This window comes from Cygnus olor, chromosome 1, assembly GCF_009769625.2.
Source record: "Cygnus olor isolate bCygOlo1 chromosome 1, bCygOlo1.pri.v2, whole genome shotgun sequence".
NCBI lineage: Eukaryota > Metazoa > Chordata > Aves > Anseriformes > Anatidae > Cygnus > Cygnus olor.
The window spans coordinates 105,452,161-105,473,461 of record NC_049169.1 but is presented as its reverse complement, the minus strand read 5'-3'; the positions used below and the strand labels follow the sequence as shown (position 1 = coordinate 105,473,461).

The following is a 21,301-nucleotide window of genomic DNA, read 5'->3' as shown; positions in this document are numbered from 1 at the left end:
ATACAGCAAAAGAGCAAGTAAAACTTCCAGTTTTAATTGTATAAAATGTTTCATTTTGTTTTCATGCTCACTAAAGTTTAGTTCCAATTTCATAAAGCTGTTTAAAAAATAAAAAGCTTGATATTTTTTCATGAAATTTCACTTCAATATAATAATTGAACACATGGTTCTTACCCCTCTAGGTATTACATGTACAGTCCTAATGTTTACCGTTTAAGTGTTAGCATAAGTGATGAACAAGGTGTGGAAAAGATAATTTTTGAGAAAGAAGGAAACTATGGAAACAACTGGAATTACGGACAAGTAACTTTAAATGAAACATCTGATTTTAAGGTTTGTTAAGCTATTAGTCTTTCATATAATTATTTTAGTTTAATTGATATCAAAGTTTTCTTCTAATGATCCACAGCTTTAAATTTATTTTTATAGGTATTTTGGTTGGCTAGTCTTTCTATACTAGTTTTCATTGATGCAAAAGCACTGCCAGAAAGGTGCATTTACCATCTGAGAAAGTGACTACATCTCTGACCGGGGTGCATCACATTTCCAGGAAATGTGTGTTATAAGATCTCAAGAAGAGAATTATACTTAATTGTAATAGTTTACTTACACATACTATATACTTATACTTAATAATTGAAAGACATCAAGATGTTTTTTGCCAGCACAAATTCCTTGGTAGCAGGATTGCCTTAAATATGTGTATATTAAAACGCAGTAACAAGCCATCAGATGATAAATTGCAGTTGTACATGGAGACATGCCATTAGATCAGAAGGGCTGGACAGATAAGTGATACAGAATGTTGTGTGTTAAAAATTACATGTATTCATATAAAAATAAGTAAAATTCTTGAATAATTTTAAATTATGTTCATCATTTATATGAAATTCCTGCATTCCTAAGAATGATCTGTTCAGTTTGCATAGCTTTTGTGTTACAGGAAGTCCTGTCTCATCCCTGATCCTCTCCTCTGAGTATGGCACCAGTGTAGATTACAGTGGAAATAAGAATATTTGAGAAAGACTAAATGGTTCGGTATAGGAGGCTGAACGATGTTTCATTAAGTTATAACGTTCTGTTTTTTTTTAAATGAATTTCAGGTTATCTTTGATGCCTTTAAAAAGAATGGTCCAAGTGATATTGCCTTGGATGATATTGGCCTGACAAAGGGAAAATGTAACGAAAGTAATTATGTAGAACCAACTGCATTTCCAGTTGTTATTACTACCCCTTCAGGTCCCAGTAAGTAAACGCTACTGTTGATTGTCATTTCCTATTATTGTATTTGTGTTTGAGTGATTCAAGATTTGCAATAATATCCCTTCAGCTTTATAAAATTACCTCCTCAGCAATATAAAATTAACTTCAGGATAATATGTTAGGGATCATATTCCCTGCCCATGGCTCCATTCATAGCAAAAGTACTGGTAGTTTCACATCTTAAGCTCTCTGTACATTGTCTTCCAAAACTTGAAGAGTGAAAGAGAAGTTGTGGTGGTTTGACATTGATGGGCAGCTAAATTCTATCACACTGCTCTCACACTTCCTCACCTCAAAAAAAAAAAAAAAAAAAAAAAAAAAAAAAAAAAAAACAAGGAAATACAATGAAAGAAAGAAAGAAAAAAAAAAGGCTTATAGGTTGAGCTAAGGATGGTTTAATTAAACTAAAAGAAAAAATAAAAATAAAAAAATAAAAGGCAAAGGACACAAGCAAAGAGAGAAAATAATTATCTGTTTCCCATCAGCAAGCAATGTTCAGCTACGAATTTTGAAACTGGTCCTAAATACTTGTAGCGGTTTTTTGAGAGGTCAAACATTTTCGTAATGAGAGCCCACTCTTCTCTTTCCCCTTTCCCATGTTTTATTGCTGAGTGTGACATCACATGCTGTGGAATATCCCTTTGGTCAGTTTAGGTCAGCTGCTCTAGTGATGTCCCCTCCCCACCACTTGCCCACCCCAATCTACTGGCTTTGGGGAGGGTTGGAGGGAGTCTGGAGGCTGTGCCAGCCCTGCTCATAAATAGATAAAAACGATGGTGTGATACCAGTGCTGTTCCATCTACAAGCGCAGAGTGTAGCACTATATGGGTTGCTGTGGGGGAATTAACTTTCCCATCTAGACCCAATACGTAAGTAAAGAATTCAGAATTTGTTTCTAAAGTCTGTAATTAGTAAAGCCTCCAGGAATCCAGTAAAGAGGAGGGAGTTAAAAAGAGGAGGAGGATTATAACCTCTATATTTAAAATTATAAACACTACAGGAGTGGGATGAGAGTTAGCAAAATCACATAATAATATCATCAGAAGTCTCAATAGATATATGTTCACCCAGCTCTGAGAATACCTACACAACGAAAAATCTCATATTTAGGGGAATAAAACAATAATGGTGTCAGAATGGTTTTAAGAATGGAGCAAGATCTGCATGAATGCCAGATACCCAAAATGGATGTATTATCTGGAAGAAGGCTCAAAATGAATGAGTTCTTTTCAATATGCATTTGGCCATATTGTTATTTGTACTATATCTGATTACATTCAAAAGGAAAAATAGAGCAATATTTGCTCTGAAAAAAAACTGAATAGGAAAACAAAAAAGACGGAGTTAGCAGTTCTGGTGTGTGAGGAGATGAGCTGCCACCTCCAGTCCTTTTTCACGTGGTCTGAGTAAACACACCTTGGAAGTTAACTTCAGGCAAATGATCAGTGGTAGAAAGTCTCTGTAGTAAGTAGTAGCTGAGTGCTGCTGTTGAAACACTAAATAAAACAGCGTTCAAACTGTAGATCTCGACCCAAAGTATAGTGACAAAATTTAACTATTCAAAAAATGAAGTGGTCACGTGGTGTATAAATCTGTATAAAATGAATTAGGGAGGATCTGTGTTATCTTTCAATATGATACAAAAGTACAGTCTAAGCAGTTCCTGTGTAAAAACTGACTTGGTTGCACTCTTACCTTATTGAGGCATGATACATATATGCCGTTTGCAACCTGCTGAAAAATGTGAATATTATCAATCATCTTCAAAGAAATCTGATATTACTTTGATGGATATGGTGCAAGTTTACTAACAGTGACAGTTTTACTACAAATGTCAGATCTATAAACAAGAGATGAAAGAATTTGCATTGAACTCATTTCCTTTGCTAAACCTAGAGCTTCAGTGAGAGGCATTTGCATCATTCACAGTGCCACAGAAGCTCATTGAAAAGTCTGATTTTTTGTCAGGGTATGGGGTAGGGGAGCTGGATTTGCTTTTGTCATTTACGCAAGACTGTCAGCTTACACTTTCATCTAAAGCAAGGATTGCTTTAATCTTCTTATTCATTCATAACTTGTCTTTTAACACAAATCACAGTGTGGAAATTGCAGTGTAGATTCCACACTTTAGATGTGTATGTTAATATAAAGTAAGGTTTTGGTCAAAGCCAGAGTATTTTTTATTTTTTTTCTGTAAAAGTCATATATCGTTTTCTACAGTGCTGAGAAAATCCTTTATTATCCTTGATGAAACAACTGAGGTTATTGGTGCTGATTGGTTTTTTTTGGTTCTCTAATGAGCATCTGGAATACAATCCAGAATAACTCCATATAAATTTATCTTTAAAGATTACAAGAAATTTTAAAAGCATTTTTCCATGAGCAAAATCAATTGCTTTCATTGCTTTTCCATGCAAGACAAAGAACAGATCATTACTGATGTCTTACATGTAGCCAACACCAGACCAGATTTCGTCATAAGTTGCTGAAGTTCAGCCATTAAGAAAGTTGGTTTTGCTCTGCTCATGTCATAAGATGAATCTGGCTAAGAATTCTTTGTCCAGGTTTGCAATAGTTCTGTGCTTGTTTCTATGGGCATTAATATTCCATAACAAAACCAATGTAACTTTTATTTGTTGTTAATGGTACTTACAGAAATTAGTTGTCACTGTAACCCATATAGCTGAAACGTAATACAATTTTTAGTGAGAGTGTGATTTTTAACAGTTCCTTTGCCTTTCAGAGAGTTCAATCTATCTTGACAGGTTTGATTTAAAAAATAAATAAATAAATAAATAAAATAAAATAAAATAAAACAAAATAAAACAAAGCAAAATAAAATAAAATAATAAAAAGCTGTAATGAGAAAGTTCAAATCTTTTTTGTATTTAGTGGAACTTCTTTCCAGTGGAATTCAATGGACAACCTCAGTAAGACTTGTATATTATGAAGTCCTTATACTAGAGACTCACAGTATGCAATTCTGACAGACATACCAAAATACAAAATGTAAACCAATAGGGGGGTAATGTTTAACCAAATACTATGTTGACAAAATCATGTTTAATTAAAGGAATAAAACAAGAAAAACAAATGGTAGAATTCTTCTACCTTTATTTCTGTTTCCTGGAAATGTTAGAAGAGCAGTGTTTGTTTCTGAAACAAGTAATTGAGAGCAACTGAAGTGGTAAAACAGTTTTCTTTCCAATGGTACAGCTGAAATAACATAAATAGCATTTCTTAACATGAAGTAAAATTTTGGGATATGAAGCTGATATATTCTGGATGTAAGCCACCTTTCTGTACTATATATTGAAAGAGAATATTGAGTATATACAGCACATTTAATTGTGTGTGTGTGTGTGTATGTGTGCATGTGCATATCTAAACTACTTGCTTTTATATAAATGTTATGTTTATATATATGAGTGCAAATACATGTTTAGGATAAAGACCTTTTTTTACTGGAGCTGTTGTTTCAGGGAAAGAACAAATGGCTACTTTTACTATTTAAAAAGATTTAACTAAAAGCTTTTTGACTCCTGATGAAATCGAAATGACAGTATAAGTTCTTAAAATACTCACATATCATGTACTGTATGTTAGTGGAGTGGTTGAGACCCATTTTTCTAAAAACAATACATAATAGGAAAATTAGGAATCTCGCTGTAGTCAGTCTTTTGATGTTCTGTTTCAGAATATATACAAGCTTTTGTACATTGTTTTGCTGTCATTAGAGTAAAAGGTATCATCATAGTTACCAAGGCAGATATTGTAAGTGCCAATTTTGGTGTTGTCATATATCTAGATAACTATTAAGATATCTTTTCAGGCCAAGCATTGAAGATGTCATCTGGCTGTTCAGCATACACTTAAACTGGAAATTAAAAAAATGAAAGTCTTAAATTTTTAAAAGCATTGACCCTTTCACAATTCTCCCATTTAGTATATAAATACTAGGTGTGCTAGTTAGTGTTGCCTGGCTCATTAACAATATACGACATCACTTCTTTATATATGTATTCGCACACAGTTCTGATGCCTTCACATGCTGCATTAGAGTATGTTTGGAAAAGTCTGAGTACCTGAGCACACCTCTTTAGTGTTTTTCTAAGTTCCCTCCTTTCAAAATCTGCAGTTCATCTCCATGAATTTATATTCTGAAATTGCACTGGAAATTTTTATTCCATTTATCCTTATAGAAGTTCAAAGATTTTTCACACCAACAACATCACCTTTTGCCCAACGGGAAGAATAGTAGATATGCTAGTAGACATATTTGTTTTGAAATATATGGGTTTCAAACCTCCTTGCATAAAAGCTTAATATGAAAGTCTCATATTTAATTGATGAGTTAAACAATAATTGTTGCAGTAATAACAATAGTTAATTTTTAATACATTTTATAAGTTTATGGAATGAGAAAAGAAACTGCTCTTTATTTCTTAGCCAAGATGAACTGCAAAATGGTGAAAACTCCACCTGAGAAATTTTTTAGAATTTTTTGAATGTTTTTCAACTAAAAATTTTGCTACCAAGAAACTTTCAGGTAAATTCTAATGGTTTCCATTATAGATCCATATGGTCTTGCTACGAAGTTTATTTCCTAGATGACAAAATGGGCTTTAGTATCTCTGCCAGTGCTTCAAGAAAATCAATTAGATAATAAGCAAGGCAAGCCAAATAAATGAATGCTTATATTTAGGGGATGGGGAGACTTCCTGTCTTATATAGATGTTTTCTAGTTTTTATGTTAATACACTACTAAATTATACACATTTTATTCACATTTTCTGTCATGTGTGCAGCTTGCAGACCAGTAATTACCAAATGAAAACAAATTATATCCTTTCCTGCCTATGTGGGGAAGACTGCTCATAACACCATCATGAATGCAGTTGTGCACCTCGGCACTAGCACTTCACAATCAGCATTGTCTCACCTACAGCTGACCGATGGCATGAATTGTATGGGTCAGCAAGTCTACCACAGCAGCTGATAAGGACAGTAAAGCTCTTCCACACCTTGCTTCCCCAAGGGAAGTGGAGTGGCGGCTTATCACAGTTCATTGTTCAAGCTTTATAACAATAGGACCATAGCTGGCCCCTTACAGTGGTAAAGTTAAATTGAATATCTTCTTCATAAAATTATTTTTTCCAAATTGTCTTTGTAGACAGATGATTGCAAAAATAAAGTAATAGATGAAATATGTTTTGAAATGTTTGCTTTTTCAGATGACTGTGGAGGACCAGTTGAACTCTGGGAGCCAAACACTACGTTCAGCTCTGAAAACTTTCCAAACTATTATCCTAATCAAGCATCATGTAAGTCATTCTTTTCTAAGTCTTCAGGAAAAGTTTAGTTGGATAAAGGTTTTAAATGTGCTTTCAAATGTTGTCAGGAAAAAAAAGAAAAAAAAGATCCAAGCTAAATACTTTGGGCTCTTTTAATTGAAGTCTGTCTATAAGACACTTAGCAGAAGCTAGGGATTCTTATGCCAGTTGATTAAAAAGTGATGTTGATAAGCATAATCCCTTGGAATGATTTCAGACAGGCCAGATACATTATGCCTTTTATGTCAGATATTTTCATATCAATACACATGAGAAGGTGGTGAAAGTCCACATTTTAGCATTTCACCTCAACATATTTGTCAGGTTAGTAGCTTGGTCATCACCTCTTTGATAAATAGTTCACCTTTTAAAGTTGAAATTATATATGTATGTATTTTGCAAGGGATTATCTTTATTGAATATTTCTTAACGTACCAGTGAAAAGACAGCATTAATCTACTAATGTTACTTGATTTAGATGAAGCTACAGCTGGCAAAGGTGAAAAGAAAATGAGATTTACGATGTTTCAAGGTGGTATATGCTGTGTGCTGTTGATGGATTAAGCAAGGAAGAGAATTTTGCTGTTGCTTCTTAATTAAATTTCAATTATTTATTACTTTACCTTTAACAGGAGAATTGTGCTGGGATGTTAATCGCAAAAGTTATTTTGTGTTTTTGTCCCACTTGAGATATGGTTCTTATTTCCAGGTATTAATTTCACAAGTTCCCAGACACGATTGTTACTAGTGAGAAAATACTTTTCATTCTATGAAGAGAGAAAAAGTGTTTTGTGTTGTTTGTTATTTTTAACTTTCTTAGCAAGATTTCCATAGTATCCACAGTCACTTAGAATAAATATAATAAAGGTGGTTTAAACAGAGGCAAATGCTTCTTCTGTAAAAAGAGATCTAACTTGAGAGACAGGTTTCTGTGAATGGTTATAGAAATTATTTTACTATCCAATAGCATAGGGCTTAAGTGACAAGACTGTCATGTTTTCATAGTTACAAAAGAATTACCTTTCCTATGTCAGGGAAACAAGCAGATGCCATGAATGGTAATAAACGCAATTGTCTATGTCTTAGAAGAATAAATCCAATTTTCGAAAGCATTTTAGAAAATCACAGTAAATGGGATTTTAGATCTGGACAGCTTAAGTCACTTCTAAAGTTGAAATTTAGACTTCTGCATCTCGTGGGTAATTCTGAATATTTTAACAGAGATCTTTTTTTTCCTTCAATGTGAAAATGACACAGAAAATGTGACAACCATTAAGCTGGTTTTTGTGTTTGTGTGTTATTGTTTTCTAGGTGTATGGTACTTAAATGCCGAAATAGGGAAGAACATTCAACTTCATTTTCAGGTTTTTGATGTGGAATATATTTATGATATAGTTGAAGTCAGAGATGGCAGAGGACCAAATTCTTCACTTTTGGGCAAGTAAAACTGCTGGGTAGTAAAATGAATGCAATTAGGCTACTGGAGCAAACTGATTGATCTGATGTAAAGGAAATCAATTCTCTCTTTCTTTTACATTTCTTCAGATTTATACATCTTATAAATTAGCAGGAAAACTCAAGGAAACATACAGTATGTGACATCATGTTTCCCAAATGTTTGCACACACTCAGCTTTCCATAAAATCCAAAAGAAATTAACTTCTCAATAAATAAGACTGCTTATGTATGTGCAGAAACAGAACAATATTCATGTGTTGGTCAAACTTTATTTTCTATACTGATATATCAAATTTGGGGTTGAGCTTTGGGCATCTCAATCTGATAGCAGTAAGTCTTTAAGAAATAACTGTACTCATGTGGTAGCAATATTTGCATTGAATCCTAAAACATTTTGAAATAAATAAGATCAAAATAACCTAAATGTATTCATGTTCTCCTGGAGAGTAGCTGTCTATACAGGACAAGGCCCATTGCCAGATGTCTTCTCTACAACAAACCAGATGACAGTAATCCTTTTTACGGACACGACTGTAACAAAGAAAGGATTTCTTGCAAACTTCACTACTGGCTATCGTCTAGGTCAGTGTACAATCTCATGTCTTTAAGAGGTTATACCAAAGCTCAAATACATTTGAGGAAAAGTGGAGAGTAGGAGGTGACTCTCAGTCCTTAATCAACAGAAATATCAAAAAGTTAAAAAGACTAACAGTTACTCATTTGCACTTTATGTTTTCTAGCAGGAAATGTGACATTTTTGTTACTTTACAAAGTACCCGGTTGGCTGATGTCAGTACCGTCTGCAACTCAGTTCAATAGTATGGGAAAAAGTGACTCAGTATTTTGACCAGTGAACCATCTAAATGCTAAGAGGGCAAATATGAACTATTATTTATACAAACTCTCGAGAAAGAACATCATTTTGTCACTCATTTGGTGGTGTCATTAATGTGTGCTTAAATGCATTTGTAAAATACTTGTTATCAATCACACTAGAAGAACAAAATGCATATGGTAACTCAGATTAGAGTTTGAAATATGGTCTTTCTTGCAGCTTTAAAAATTTGATCCTTAATGTATGAAAGATTTAGGAAGAATTACTTTTACGTGTTTAGACGGCAGTGTATCTGATCCCAGTCAGTTTCCTGCTGAAAGAGTCATGTTTGTGCTGGGAACTGCAGCTGGAATTGTCACCTGCATAATACAGCAATCATCTCTACAAAAACATGCAAACTGGAGCCAAATGTGGAATATATGTGTATGGAATAGCAATGTGCTTAACAGGACAAATCCTTACACTAACTCTAGGTCAAACCTTATTGAAAATAATTAAAGGCTTTGTATTACTTTGTGGAAGTCTGACAACAGAAAAGAGAGAATGGAGAAGCAGTATGTGTTCAGAGATGTGTGCAGTCTCATTCACTTGCATGAACAGAAAGTCAACAAGAATCTACACTCTTTTGCTTTCTTTTAATATCATAAAGTCAGCTTTTTTATATAGATTTACAGTAATAGTGATATATGTATATTTTTTTATCTCTGACAAATCATAACCATTGATTTACTGTTGGTAAATCAACTCACCTTGTGCAAGACTGACAGGCAGGTTTATATGGGCACATGACCATTTTACTGCTTCTTTTTCTTCCTTATCTATCACATTTGTTCAGCTCAACAACACTATGACTATTTTTTAACTGGTTCAGTAAAGATGAAGCTTTGCCCATGTTTTGTTGTAAAATAAATTATTATGCTTATAAAGGCAGAGTTCTCAAAGTGGCCATTGCCAGGTCTGGTTAAATATATTAAAAGGTTGTCAATTGCAGAAGAGTTAAGCTTATTCACGATCTTTGCAGCCAAAGGACACAGACTAATACCATATTGTAAGTAAATAAGCAAATTTTGTAAGTAAAGAAGATTTTTCTTCACATTTTATTTTTCCATGAAATACTAAAATTTTCATAATGAAGAATAATTTTACAATAAATAATTTTTGATGGTATACAATATAATAAGAAAAGCATATTTGAAAATCTTATCTTCATCTAGCTGTGTAAGTAGGAAGTAAGTTCTGTGGAAAATCTGGCATCAGTTGTGGCCAGTGAATGTGTGAAAATCTGGTTCAGGAATTACAAAAATCATACTCTTTTACGTCCATGTTAGATAACAGGCCATACTGGCTGATAAATTAATCTTTTTATATGGATATTAAAAATTTAGGAGGAGAGCAATTGTCTTGCCTTAAATAAGATTTAAGATATAACAAATGGTGCGATTAAATCCACTGGTCCCCACACAGCAAGGATTACACCTTTATATTTATTCTATATGTGATCTACATTTTTTACATAACTGATACTGAAGTGGATTAATCCTATTTTTGTGAATGTTTTCCTCATTCATTTCTATTCCTTTTGTCTCCCCTTTCCTCCCAGCTAGGTTTTGAAAGGAGACTCTTGGCTGTCAATGCCTCTTTACTTGCACATTTGACTTGACACACTTTAAAGCCACTAAACTTCTGTGAAAGTGTTGACATACAAAATTTGACATTATTAGTCGCTTTCAACAGGATTTAATCAGGATTTGATTTTTCTTATCCACCCCAAAGATTCATTTGTGCAGCAGAAGAACACTAGTAACCGAGCAATGCTAACTTTAGCAGAAACTGTAAGGTGTAATACCACTGATTTTATACTTAATTAGCTTTTATTTATCTGAAAATCATCATTATTTTGAAAAGAAAAAAAAAAAAAAAGGAAAGAAAAGGGAAAGTAAAGGGAAATCATAAGTGGAAGGCATTAGGAAAAAATCCTGTATACTATCCACCCAATTTTATTGTCAGGTAAACTGGATGATCTCCACCAAACTGATGTTTACAGTTTTACCTTTCCAATAATTGTGGTTTCATTTTCATTTCATGTTCTCCTTCAGGACCTTGTACACTCGAGGAATATCAGTGTCGTAGTGGAGAGTGTATACCATTGCATAACCTTTGTGATAACCTACCTCAGTGTGAAGATGGCTCTGATGAAGCGAAGTGCAGTAAGTTTTATTTCATACGTAGAGAAGGAATGCATGAATATTTGGTATGAATTTCATAGGCAAACAGACACAGAACCTTAGCTAGTGTAAACTGCAGGAGCTGCATGCAAGCCATGCAGATTTACACGGCAATATCTGACTTTGTCATGGACAGAAAAGCAAAGTCACATTTCTGAGACAATGCATGTAATCTTGTGTAAGTCTCTAGGAAAGGTAGTAAGTTACTCTGTACTTAAAACTATGACTATTTACAGTGTCCTCAAAATAAAATGAAAACTCGTTATATGCTCTCGTTCTGTATCCATATCATATTTCCAAAATTTTGTATTTTTTCCTGTTATTAATTTCAGTTTCATAGCAGTATAAATGCTGTAGTGTGTGATAGAGTTTAAGAAGTCTTCCTGAGAGAAACTGTCAAATAGTGGGAAGCCAAACTGTGGCACAGAGCACCCCCCAGCCTGCCTAGACTCCACCTCATGCTGGCATTGCCATAGGATGAAGGTGTGGCACAAATGAAAAAGTGGCATCTGTTGCTCTCAGTGGATGTGCAGGCTCCTACAAGAAAATTGATAGCTGCAATTGCTTAATCATCTGATAAAATGGTTCTTTCCAAAATTTAGGTGTACGACATATGGTTTCATTTTGCATAACATGGAAAGAATGTTCCCTAAACAACAACTTCAGTGTAAAACTGTTGTTAAAACTACATTGGGCCTAGCACAGAAATCACATTGCTGTGTCTGACAAAGTGCTGTTCTGACAATGTATTATGAAACACTAATGGGAGAGTTAAAAGCGTACTTTTAAGCTCAATATATCATCATTTTCCGTTGTTTTAAGAAGGACTTCTAGGGTTCAGATATATCATTGGATATATGCTGACAGTTCTCATTAATTTCAACATCTTTTATATGGATGTATATGTATATAATGTCTGAAAGTGCAGTGTCAGTGTTCACATTAATGCAATTAGCTGTTTTTCTGCCTTTGAAAATGCACAAAATAAAATTCACTTCAGCTTCTTCTTAGCCATTGCTAAAGAAGATCTGAACAAGGTAACCATCACCTAAATTAACATTATGTACATTTTCCCAAAGATTTATTTTGCCATAGATTGTCTATTTCTTCATAACCAATTACCTCACATTAAGGGATAGGGAGAATTGCTTCCAAAAACCCATTTAATCCAAAAGTTGGCTGAATCAATCTAACCTTTAAAATAAAATGCAAATTCAATTAGACACCCTCATATTGAGTCTTTTCAGTGTCCAAAATACTTGCTCATTTTCCTGAAACCAATTTCAATTTCTTATCATATATACCATTTTAGACTAGACAAACTGCCATTTTCAAATACTCCAACTCATGAAACTTCCCAGGGACTCCAAAGAAAAGACATAGGATATCTCTTTCTTTGAAAATTCTAAAGTATATGACATTACAATTAACCACTTGTTGAGTGCTCAGTAAGTCTCTTACTGCTTAGCAGCAGTGTATTTGGAGATTAATGTAGATCTGATAAGGAGAAAGGAAGAGGAATTATAGTTCAAGTAGAAGACAGGAAAGGTGTCAAAAGTGATTTGGAGAAATCTCACAGTGCAAGCAATTCTGAGATTTTAAAGACTGCTCCAAAATTTTGTATGAGTGATGTTTACCATTAATTTAACCACTGTCTGTCACCTATTTCATTCATGTGCTTTGCATGTTAAAGAGGAATTTTTATTTATTTATTTTTAATAAAGTGGATAAATGTTAATCTTTATGGAAATATTTAGTTGCAAAAAGGTTTTCTGGAGAACTAATATTTTCCCCAAAACAATATTTCAGCAACCAGTAAATTGCAAATGAATTATATTGCTTTCCCTGCTTCATGCTGGCAATAACTGTTATCTGTCTCAAGTTCAGCTGTAGCCTATGAGTTATAGATGGAATTCTGTTGACCTTCTGCTCCAACTTCCTTAGTCACCATGACAGTAGCATAAGATTTTTTACCACATACTTAAAGAGTTTCCAAATTTTTTTCTGATTTTTTTTTTTTTTGAAAACCTTTGATAGAACTACTGGTTTTCAGAGAGCTTTTTTATTACTATTGTTATTATTTTAACTTAAGCTGCAATGAAAGCAAACACTGAAAGTTCTCATAGCGATTATAACTGGAAAATCCAATTTTTCTGTCAGCTCTGGTTTTAACCTTACTTCTAGTCAGTGTTACTGAGTATCATGTAGCTAAAGCCTCACCACAGTAGTTCAAAATTGTGTAGTACTGGCTAAGAAGAAATAGTTGTTAGAGTAGATGGAAAATGTTTTATTTACTGTCTGTTCATGAGACTTGCAAAACACAAGCTATGAAAACATCCTGTCACAGAAATATAGAAGGAAAAAGTATTTCCTTCCTGTGGGAATACAACATCTTCTACATACTGGGTTTATTACTGCTGTAATGTACCTTAACTACTTTTGTTCTTTGCTGGCAATAATATTATTGCATTGTGTGGAGGGGGGATTGTTTGTGTTTCGTGTTTTCTTTTTTTGTTATTGTTTGTTTGTTTGTTTTGTTTTTGTTTTTTGTTATTTTTTTATTTTGTTCTTTTTTTTACCACCTGCCTAAAATGCTTCTATCCATTTTGGTCTACAGTGAGATTGCTTAATGGTTCTTTAAGCACCAAAGGGCTGGTACAAGTCAGGATTGGGAAGACATGGCACCTGGCATGTGCAGATGATTGGAATGAGCAGATTTCAGACAGTGTTTGCCACCAGCTAGGATTAGGGTGAGTGAAAATATTCAGAATATTCAGTGTCTTTGTACCTTGTTTGCAGCTTTTCTGCGTCTCTGTATTTGTGTTTTCCTCATCATTTTACTGGTGTCTATACCATTAAAAAAAAAAAAAAAAAGACAAAACAAACAAACAAAACAAACAAACAAGTCTACTTTTCTATAGTAAATGAAGTGCGAGGTCAGCCAACAAATTTGTAAGTGTCGCAGCGCCTGTTTTGATGGCATTCATCACAGTGTTGCGAACTTTGAATATGGTAGATTAGGCATGAGCATACATATTGGAGAACACTGTGAGACTGATGTGGCGGTGTTAGTCTTTTATCATTTTATGTCATCATTTATGTCTTCACTTTTTATGAGGATAGCTCCAGATTAAATCTGGAGAAAACAACAGCCTTGGCTGCTCCACTATCATATTGATGTTCATCTCAAGTAAATTCAAGATAACCACCTGGGTATCCTGCAATGAGGATCCCAGTACATTTCATACTTATCATTAGACCTTAGCTGTTGGGTTACGAAACTGTATTTCTCCTGAGGTGTGGTTGAGGGTGGAGGGAGAAAGGAAGCGTATGATTGAAAAAATGGATTTGGCTTCAGTCACTACTGATCAGCTGAATTTCTAGGGAAGGGGTGAGGAGGGTCGAGTGCAGAAGTGTCATATTTTTGCAACTGTGGTAAAATTTATGGCCTGAATTCTGACCTCACTTACACTATATGGAACTTCACTGCCATTCATTGAATAATAAATATCTTTCCTACAGTGCTGAGGTTTTTAGGGAATGTCACTCAAGTAATAACCAAATGAAAGTCTTAGCTTGCAGTTTATCATGGTCTCTAACCAAAGTAGGAAGCCTGCAAATGCCTGTCTCATAAATTAGTTTTAGATACCACACAGGAAGATGTAGAAAAACAGCTAAATGTTGTTTGAATGTATTTTTAATCATCTGATGAGAGAATGTGTGATGTTTTATTTTTATTTCTTTTGGGTAGGTACTGCGTTTATATACATATCAAATACCTGCATGCAGAAATTCTGGTTGTAATATGTATATGTAATTATCTAATTTATGCATGCATATAAGGACATACAGAGTGTGACTAAATGTTCTTCTAGTCAAATAACCTTGTCCATCACGATGGCCAGTAGCCTTCTTCCTTGCTGCCTGCCTGCTCCTGCCTCCTTTTCCTCCATAACTTCTGGACACTGGTCGTTTTGTGGTGTAATGGTTTAGTTTACATTTTGATATTTGATAGGCTTCAGTGAACTTTGTCTTCCATGGTATTTTCTATTAGCTTTTAAAAATTACTTATTCTTTTGTCTCCATACCATTCTATGGCAATATATTTCAGAGTTTGTCTGCATAATAGAGTCAAATACACTTGTTAAAAAGAAAAAAATCCTATTAAGTTTCCTAATTAGTTCTTTTTAAATCCATTGTTCAGTTTATTCCCATTGTTTAATATATATATAGTATTTTTAAACTGAAATTGTATCACATTCTGGTATCTTGGGTACATTTTCTGTTACAAATCCTGCAGAACAGGATAAAATTATCATACGTATATAGAAATCCATTAAGCATCAAGCTATTTCTGTGTTCTTTGCATCTCCCTGTAGCAGCATATTTGTTGATAACTGGCACTGTATTTGTTAGTAAATGGATGGTTCTAATAACAGGTCTTGGATAGGCTATAGCTCATGCTGCTATACTGAAATAACTACCTAGAATCATGCATTATCAGAGGAAGAGGCTAAAGTTCATCTGGGATGATTTACTTTTGCTGTTAATTGGTTATACATTTTCTAGTGTCGTTTCTTCTTTAATTTGTGAAAAGGAAACCATGAGAGTCCTGCAGCATATCCTGATTGTTTATGTAGCTGAGCTAGAAGGTGCAGTGTTCCACACAGATTCTGATAAATCACACAGCAGAATCTTTTTGCTTCCATTTTTCAAGTATGTGACTGTCATGTTTGTGATATGTGCCAAATAAGCAAATCTGGAGGGATGCCTGTGTGTTCATCTACAAAATGGTTGCAAATTATTTGCCTAACCTATATTCTGAATGAGTCCAGAGTGCAAGATACACAAATTGGTGGAACTGAGAAACCTGAACAAGAATCCTTTACTCAGCCTACACTTCATGTGTATCTGATGATGATGTTAAATCTCAGTATTGTTAGCATCTCTTTTCTTTGAGCCATCAAACAATACATTGAGCTTTTGACCACTCTTCTGGTTTCAAACACATTTGTTTCTTTGGGACCAGAGCCAGATGGGTTTTTACTGAATTTTACCCAGGAATGGGGTCAAACCTTGCAGTTTTGCTGTAACCAAAAGTCCAACAAGGAATTTAGAATTTGTTCTCAACCCTGCAGTCTGTTTTGTTCCTGAACTCACAAAATTCTTGAGAAGGAAATGAGTTAACTGGAATATGATTTCTTTTTTGAGATTCCCAGGTCAGTTATATTTTCATTTACTCCACTAATGAATGGTAGGTAGTAGCTGCATGCCTAACTCCTTGAAATACCTGACAAAATCCTGTTTTTGACTGTCAGACCTAGGCCTTCCAGCGTGGCAAGAGCCTGCTGTAGAGCCACTATGAGTAATGTACTAGATGTAGCAAAGAACCTGTTTCTCCATGTGTTGAGACTGTTTTGCAGCATTGAGGACCAGAATTAGGGCAGTCCTAATAACTCAGTGGTAGACTTAATGTCATGTCAATTGTCAACAAGTAATAATGTGCACTTTGACCTGAAAGCCATAGGAGGAGTCTTGATGGATTTTTTTTTTTGATTTTTAGGTCCACAGTTTCACTTGGGATCAGACACTGCTAGTACACTAACTTGTACTAGTACACAGACAAGCTAGGCACTAGCCTCATTTAAACCCTTTAGTTTAAACATCTTTTCAAATCCAGGAAGCATTGAGAGGTTATTTTTATTTACCATTTGCATATTTTCTTACAAAGAAATTGTGCGTACACAAGCATTTAGAAAATAGCTGCTCTCCATATGAATTCACACATGAACAAAGATTTTTTTTTTTTTATGCCAAAGAATGTGTTCATTGTTTGCAATTTGCTACTATTCTTTAGTGGTTGTTGTTCTCCTGTTTCTCATAAAATCATTGGACAAAGCAGAAACACTCCCCTGTGGCTTAAACACAAATTAAACAAACTGCAAACATCCTTGCAGCCTGAAAACTAAACAATGAATTACAAAATGTGTGAATATATATATATATATATTTTTTTTTTCAAATAAGTGTGTGGATTTTTTTAGGTAGTAAAAGGAATTGTAAATAGTAAAAAGGAATCTATTGGGCAAATGGCACTCTTATCCTTATTCTGAATAGTTTTTCTGAAATGTACCATTTTATCTGAATCTTTCTTAACAGTCAATATAGTGCTTATTGTTACTGAACACATCTGAGACAGAATTAGAGACTGAAACCTTAAATAATGCTGTATATCTGTGTGTAAGAAATTTAACCAGTATTCTTCTGTGAGTTTTGGCTAGTGAACATGTTGAATGGAATGAGGGCTACTTAACACCTGTATTAGCTTCTTAAAGGCCATTTTCGTCACAGCCTTCAAAATTTCTAACAGATCATTTTCATTAACGGAAGACCCACAGTGAAAAGCCAAGATACATCTTACTTTTAGGATCTCGCCTATGATATTAATCTTTTCTCCTTTTGAAATGATAAGAGTCTAGATGATTAGAGATAAAAGTTATCACAATATGCCATTATCATTCCCTCCATTTGAAAACTAGTTCTATTTTGAATGTTAATCAGTTCTAGGAGAAGTAATCTTATCAGAACATTTTATCTTGGGTACACCTAATCTGTGCTGAACGATGCCATGAATCAATGAAAATTAAAGAGCTGTGACACTGTCTGTCTAGAGCTGTCCAGAGTTTCTGGACCTGCTAAACTATCATGTTCTTATTAATCTGAGAAGCTCCAGGAAAAGCGCATGATTTCCATGAATTCTTATACTTACAGAAATGCTTAAGACTCATCATTTACCAATAACTTAATTAGTAGCAGCTTGGTTTTGCAGTCACATAAGATTTAGGAATCTCCAGCTGTTTGTACTTCAGGAAGTCAAAGTAAGAAAGCGAATCAAATGTAATTATCAAAGGTTTTCTCATAGCGACTTTTTCCGTAGAGCATGTCATACAGCTTTCCTAGTGGCACATCAGGGCTGTTGAAAACCTTCTTTTTCCTGTGCCTAATCTTACTCTTCACACACAGCAGATTTGCAGGCAAATAGTAGACTGCATACTTCCCAGGACAGTGAGTGCACTTGAAGTCATACTGCCTTGATAGGTGCTCCCTGTGTATTAAATCTGCACAAATGGTTGTCTTTTCACTCCTGAAATATCTATGGCTAAAAGATCAGATGGAAGCAGGCTGTCACCCCCAAAACAATTATGTAGTTTGACCTCAGCTGTCTTTTTTACCCAGGTTTCCTCAAGAGCCAGGGAGTATATGTTCCAAGCCCGTCATATGCAGTATCACAAAGTATATGGTGCAGAATAAGCTATGAACAAAATCTAGATATCGGTTGTAAACATCGAAACACTTCATCTCACCAATAGTTCACAGAATTGTTGGTGTTCAAAATGCCATTGTTGCAGAAAAGGGAATCTAGGAGTACAGCCTAATTCAGATGAACTAACCTGTTCAGTGGAAGACACAACACCCTTGATTTATTCCACAAATCTTAGAATCATAGAATCATTTAGGTTGGAAAAGACATTCAAGATCACCACATAAAACAATCAACCTGACCTACCAAGTCCTATCATGCCCCTTAGTGTGATGTCCACATGTCTCTTAAATACCTCCAGGGATAGGGACTCCACTGCTTCCCTGGGCAGCCCATTCCAATGCCTGACCAGCCCCTCTGTGAAGAGATTCCTTCTAATACCCAATCTAAACCTCTTCTTGAGAAGAGGTTATTCTGTTATTTTGTTTTCAACAGATCTGTGGGGTGAAACTTAACTTCTAAGGTAGCATTAATTCCATTAGATTCTTCATGAAAGAAAGTATATTTTCATTTCTCCTCTAGGCACAAAGGTAAAATAGCAATGAAATTAAATCCTGTAAAACAGCAAAACTGTGATATTCCAAGCTTCAGCTTGTTACTCATCAATTTTGCATACTAAGTTTTAGCTCCATATATTTTAGAATCAGTATTGTAAATCATTCAGCGTGGCACCAAAAAGCACAAATTGACTATTTACTTTCATTAAAATAATTATTTCTATCTATTTCAATATAATTGTAGCATTAGAGATCTTAGAAGAAGGTGTGAGAATGAAAGTAGGCAAGTATCCAGGTATTTAATCCATGGAAGTTTCAAAATCTCACAAATCTCCAGATAGTCATTATTTCATTTAAAAAAAAAAAAAAAAAAAAGCTGCAGTTTATTCCACCACCATAATCATCTCCCAAACAGTCCTCCACCAGTGGAATAGGTTAAATATCTAAAAACACACAAGTGTGTCTTTTTTTTCTAGGGATGCAAATATGTCATCAACTGTATTATTCACCGGAGATGGCCCATTTGCTGACATCACCAAAACAGCTAACCAAAGCCTTATATTTACAAAAAGGTGGGTAGAGTGAGGTTTCTTCCTCATACAAAGGATAACTTTAAGTATGGTGACTGACATTTATACAATAATTTCTAGCTCAAGTTTTTCTGAGGGGTAACATGGTTCTGTACAAGGTCTGGAGTATCAAAATAGCTAGGTTTTATTCTCTATCTGCTGATGAATTTTATATAACACTGGTCAACTCACTCTTCCCCCTTCCATTCCTGTCTATTTTTGAATTTCAAAGGAAAGAGATGCTTGCTGCATTTTTAGCCAGCATTCAGTACAGTTTTATGTGAAGTCTTTGAACATTGACTGTGGAAATGACAAATACCGTTATTTTTACATTTCTTTTTACATGCACATTTTATTTGTAAATGCTATTTACAAAGTATTCTTATGTAGAGATCTCTAAACTGTGAATATATAATACATTAATTTGAGCACCAATAGAAGGATTAAAATGGAGTGGTATTCCCCCATTGTTATATAAGAGAGAACACACTAGGTTCTCTCCAAAATCAGTAGTGAAAAATATGCACTTCCAAATTGTGATTCATCAAGCTATCTTTGCTGGAATAAAATTAATCACATTCTGTAATCCATTGACTTTATTGACATAAGTTTAGGACACCAGACAGATGTTTAGACAAATTAATCTCACCCAAAAATGTCTTCTGGGTTTGTCTCAACATTTAGAACTGAATCATTAGGTGAGATGATCCTTGGAATGCATTTGATTATACCCTTAACCTTTCTCACTCCAAATGAACTTCAGTTCACTTGAAGTGATTCTGAAGGGTCCTACAAACAGGTAGTATTTCTTGTAGATTAAATGAAACTGTAACATTTGCACAAGATTATATTCTCAGGAAATTATGGGATTTACAGTACACCTCCAAAAGGAGAAGGGCTATCTATCATCAAATAAAACATATAATGACTTCAATTACTGTGTTTCTGCTTATGAGGGCTTATTATACACATTTTCCTGGAATCCTACCAAAAACACTGATGCAGAAAATTACTGTATAATTGCTAAAATGTTGAAATGATGTTGAGGATGGCAAGAGTCCATATTCTTTCAAGTTTCCTTTATGAACATACCACATAGTAACAAAGCAGGAGGGAATTCTCAATTTGATATGCTGTATTTTATCTAAATTAAAAAATAATAATAATAATAATAATAAAAAAGCATTGTATCTTCTAGTTGTACTCTGTTAATCCTAAACATTTATCGTTCTCATTGGTAGTAAAAGTATCTTTAACTAATGGGATATCATTGCAACCTATTTTTCCTTTTTTTCTTGACTACATGTCTAAATAAGGATAGCCAATAGACATCTTAAACAGCGGCAGTGATTTAAAGACATCTTCTGCTAATATCTGCTAAACTCTAAAAGGTGATTAATGCAGGAGGAAATGGAATAAGTTCGTTCATCTTATTTGTATTTCTGTTGCTGAAATAGATATCTGTCTTCTACCATTTTTCATCTGGAAAGCTGATAGAAATCATTTTTACAGGGTGACACCATTATAGTTTCACATGCTTTTGTTGTATATACAGTGAATGACAGAAAGGTTACATAGTTTTGATAATTAAAAAATCAAATGCTCATAATCAGGTTATAAAAGGTGTTGCTCACATTGCCTTTGGTAACTACATTCAAGCATAACTACCATAGAAATAAAGGAGAGCACAGATCCTCAGCTGTGGTGCAGACAGCATAACTGTTCTCTGATGCCTTTAGGTAATGTATTTCTTGACAGAATAGCTTTGTACAGGGCAAAATCATGACTTGAAGATACATG

The 21,301-nt window shown here is 34.3% G+C and overlaps 1 protein-coding gene across 1 annotated transcript in view; it reads left to right on the top strand.

Annotated features, from left to right (window-relative positions):
- Positions 1 to 21,301, top strand: part of TMPRSS15 (transmembrane serine protease 15) — a 57,350-nt gene that overhangs the window by 28,209 nt on the left and 7,840 nt on the right. The window contains exons 15-22 of the mRNA XM_040576158.1: positions 183 to 333; positions 1,104 to 1,245; positions 6,498 to 6,587; positions 7,908 to 8,033; positions 8,505 to 8,636; positions 10,986 to 11,096; positions 13,732 to 13,864; positions 19,409 to 19,504. Of these exons, the coding sequence (XP_040432092.1) occupies positions 183 to 333; positions 1,104 to 1,245; positions 6,498 to 6,587; positions 7,908 to 8,033; positions 8,505 to 8,636; positions 10,986 to 11,096; positions 13,732 to 13,864; positions 19,409 to 19,504 (981 nt within the window). The remainder of the gene's footprint in view (positions 1 to 182; positions 334 to 1,103; positions 1,246 to 6,497; positions 6,588 to 7,907; positions 8,034 to 8,504; positions 8,637 to 10,985; positions 11,097 to 13,731; positions 13,865 to 19,408; positions 19,505 to 21,301) is intronic.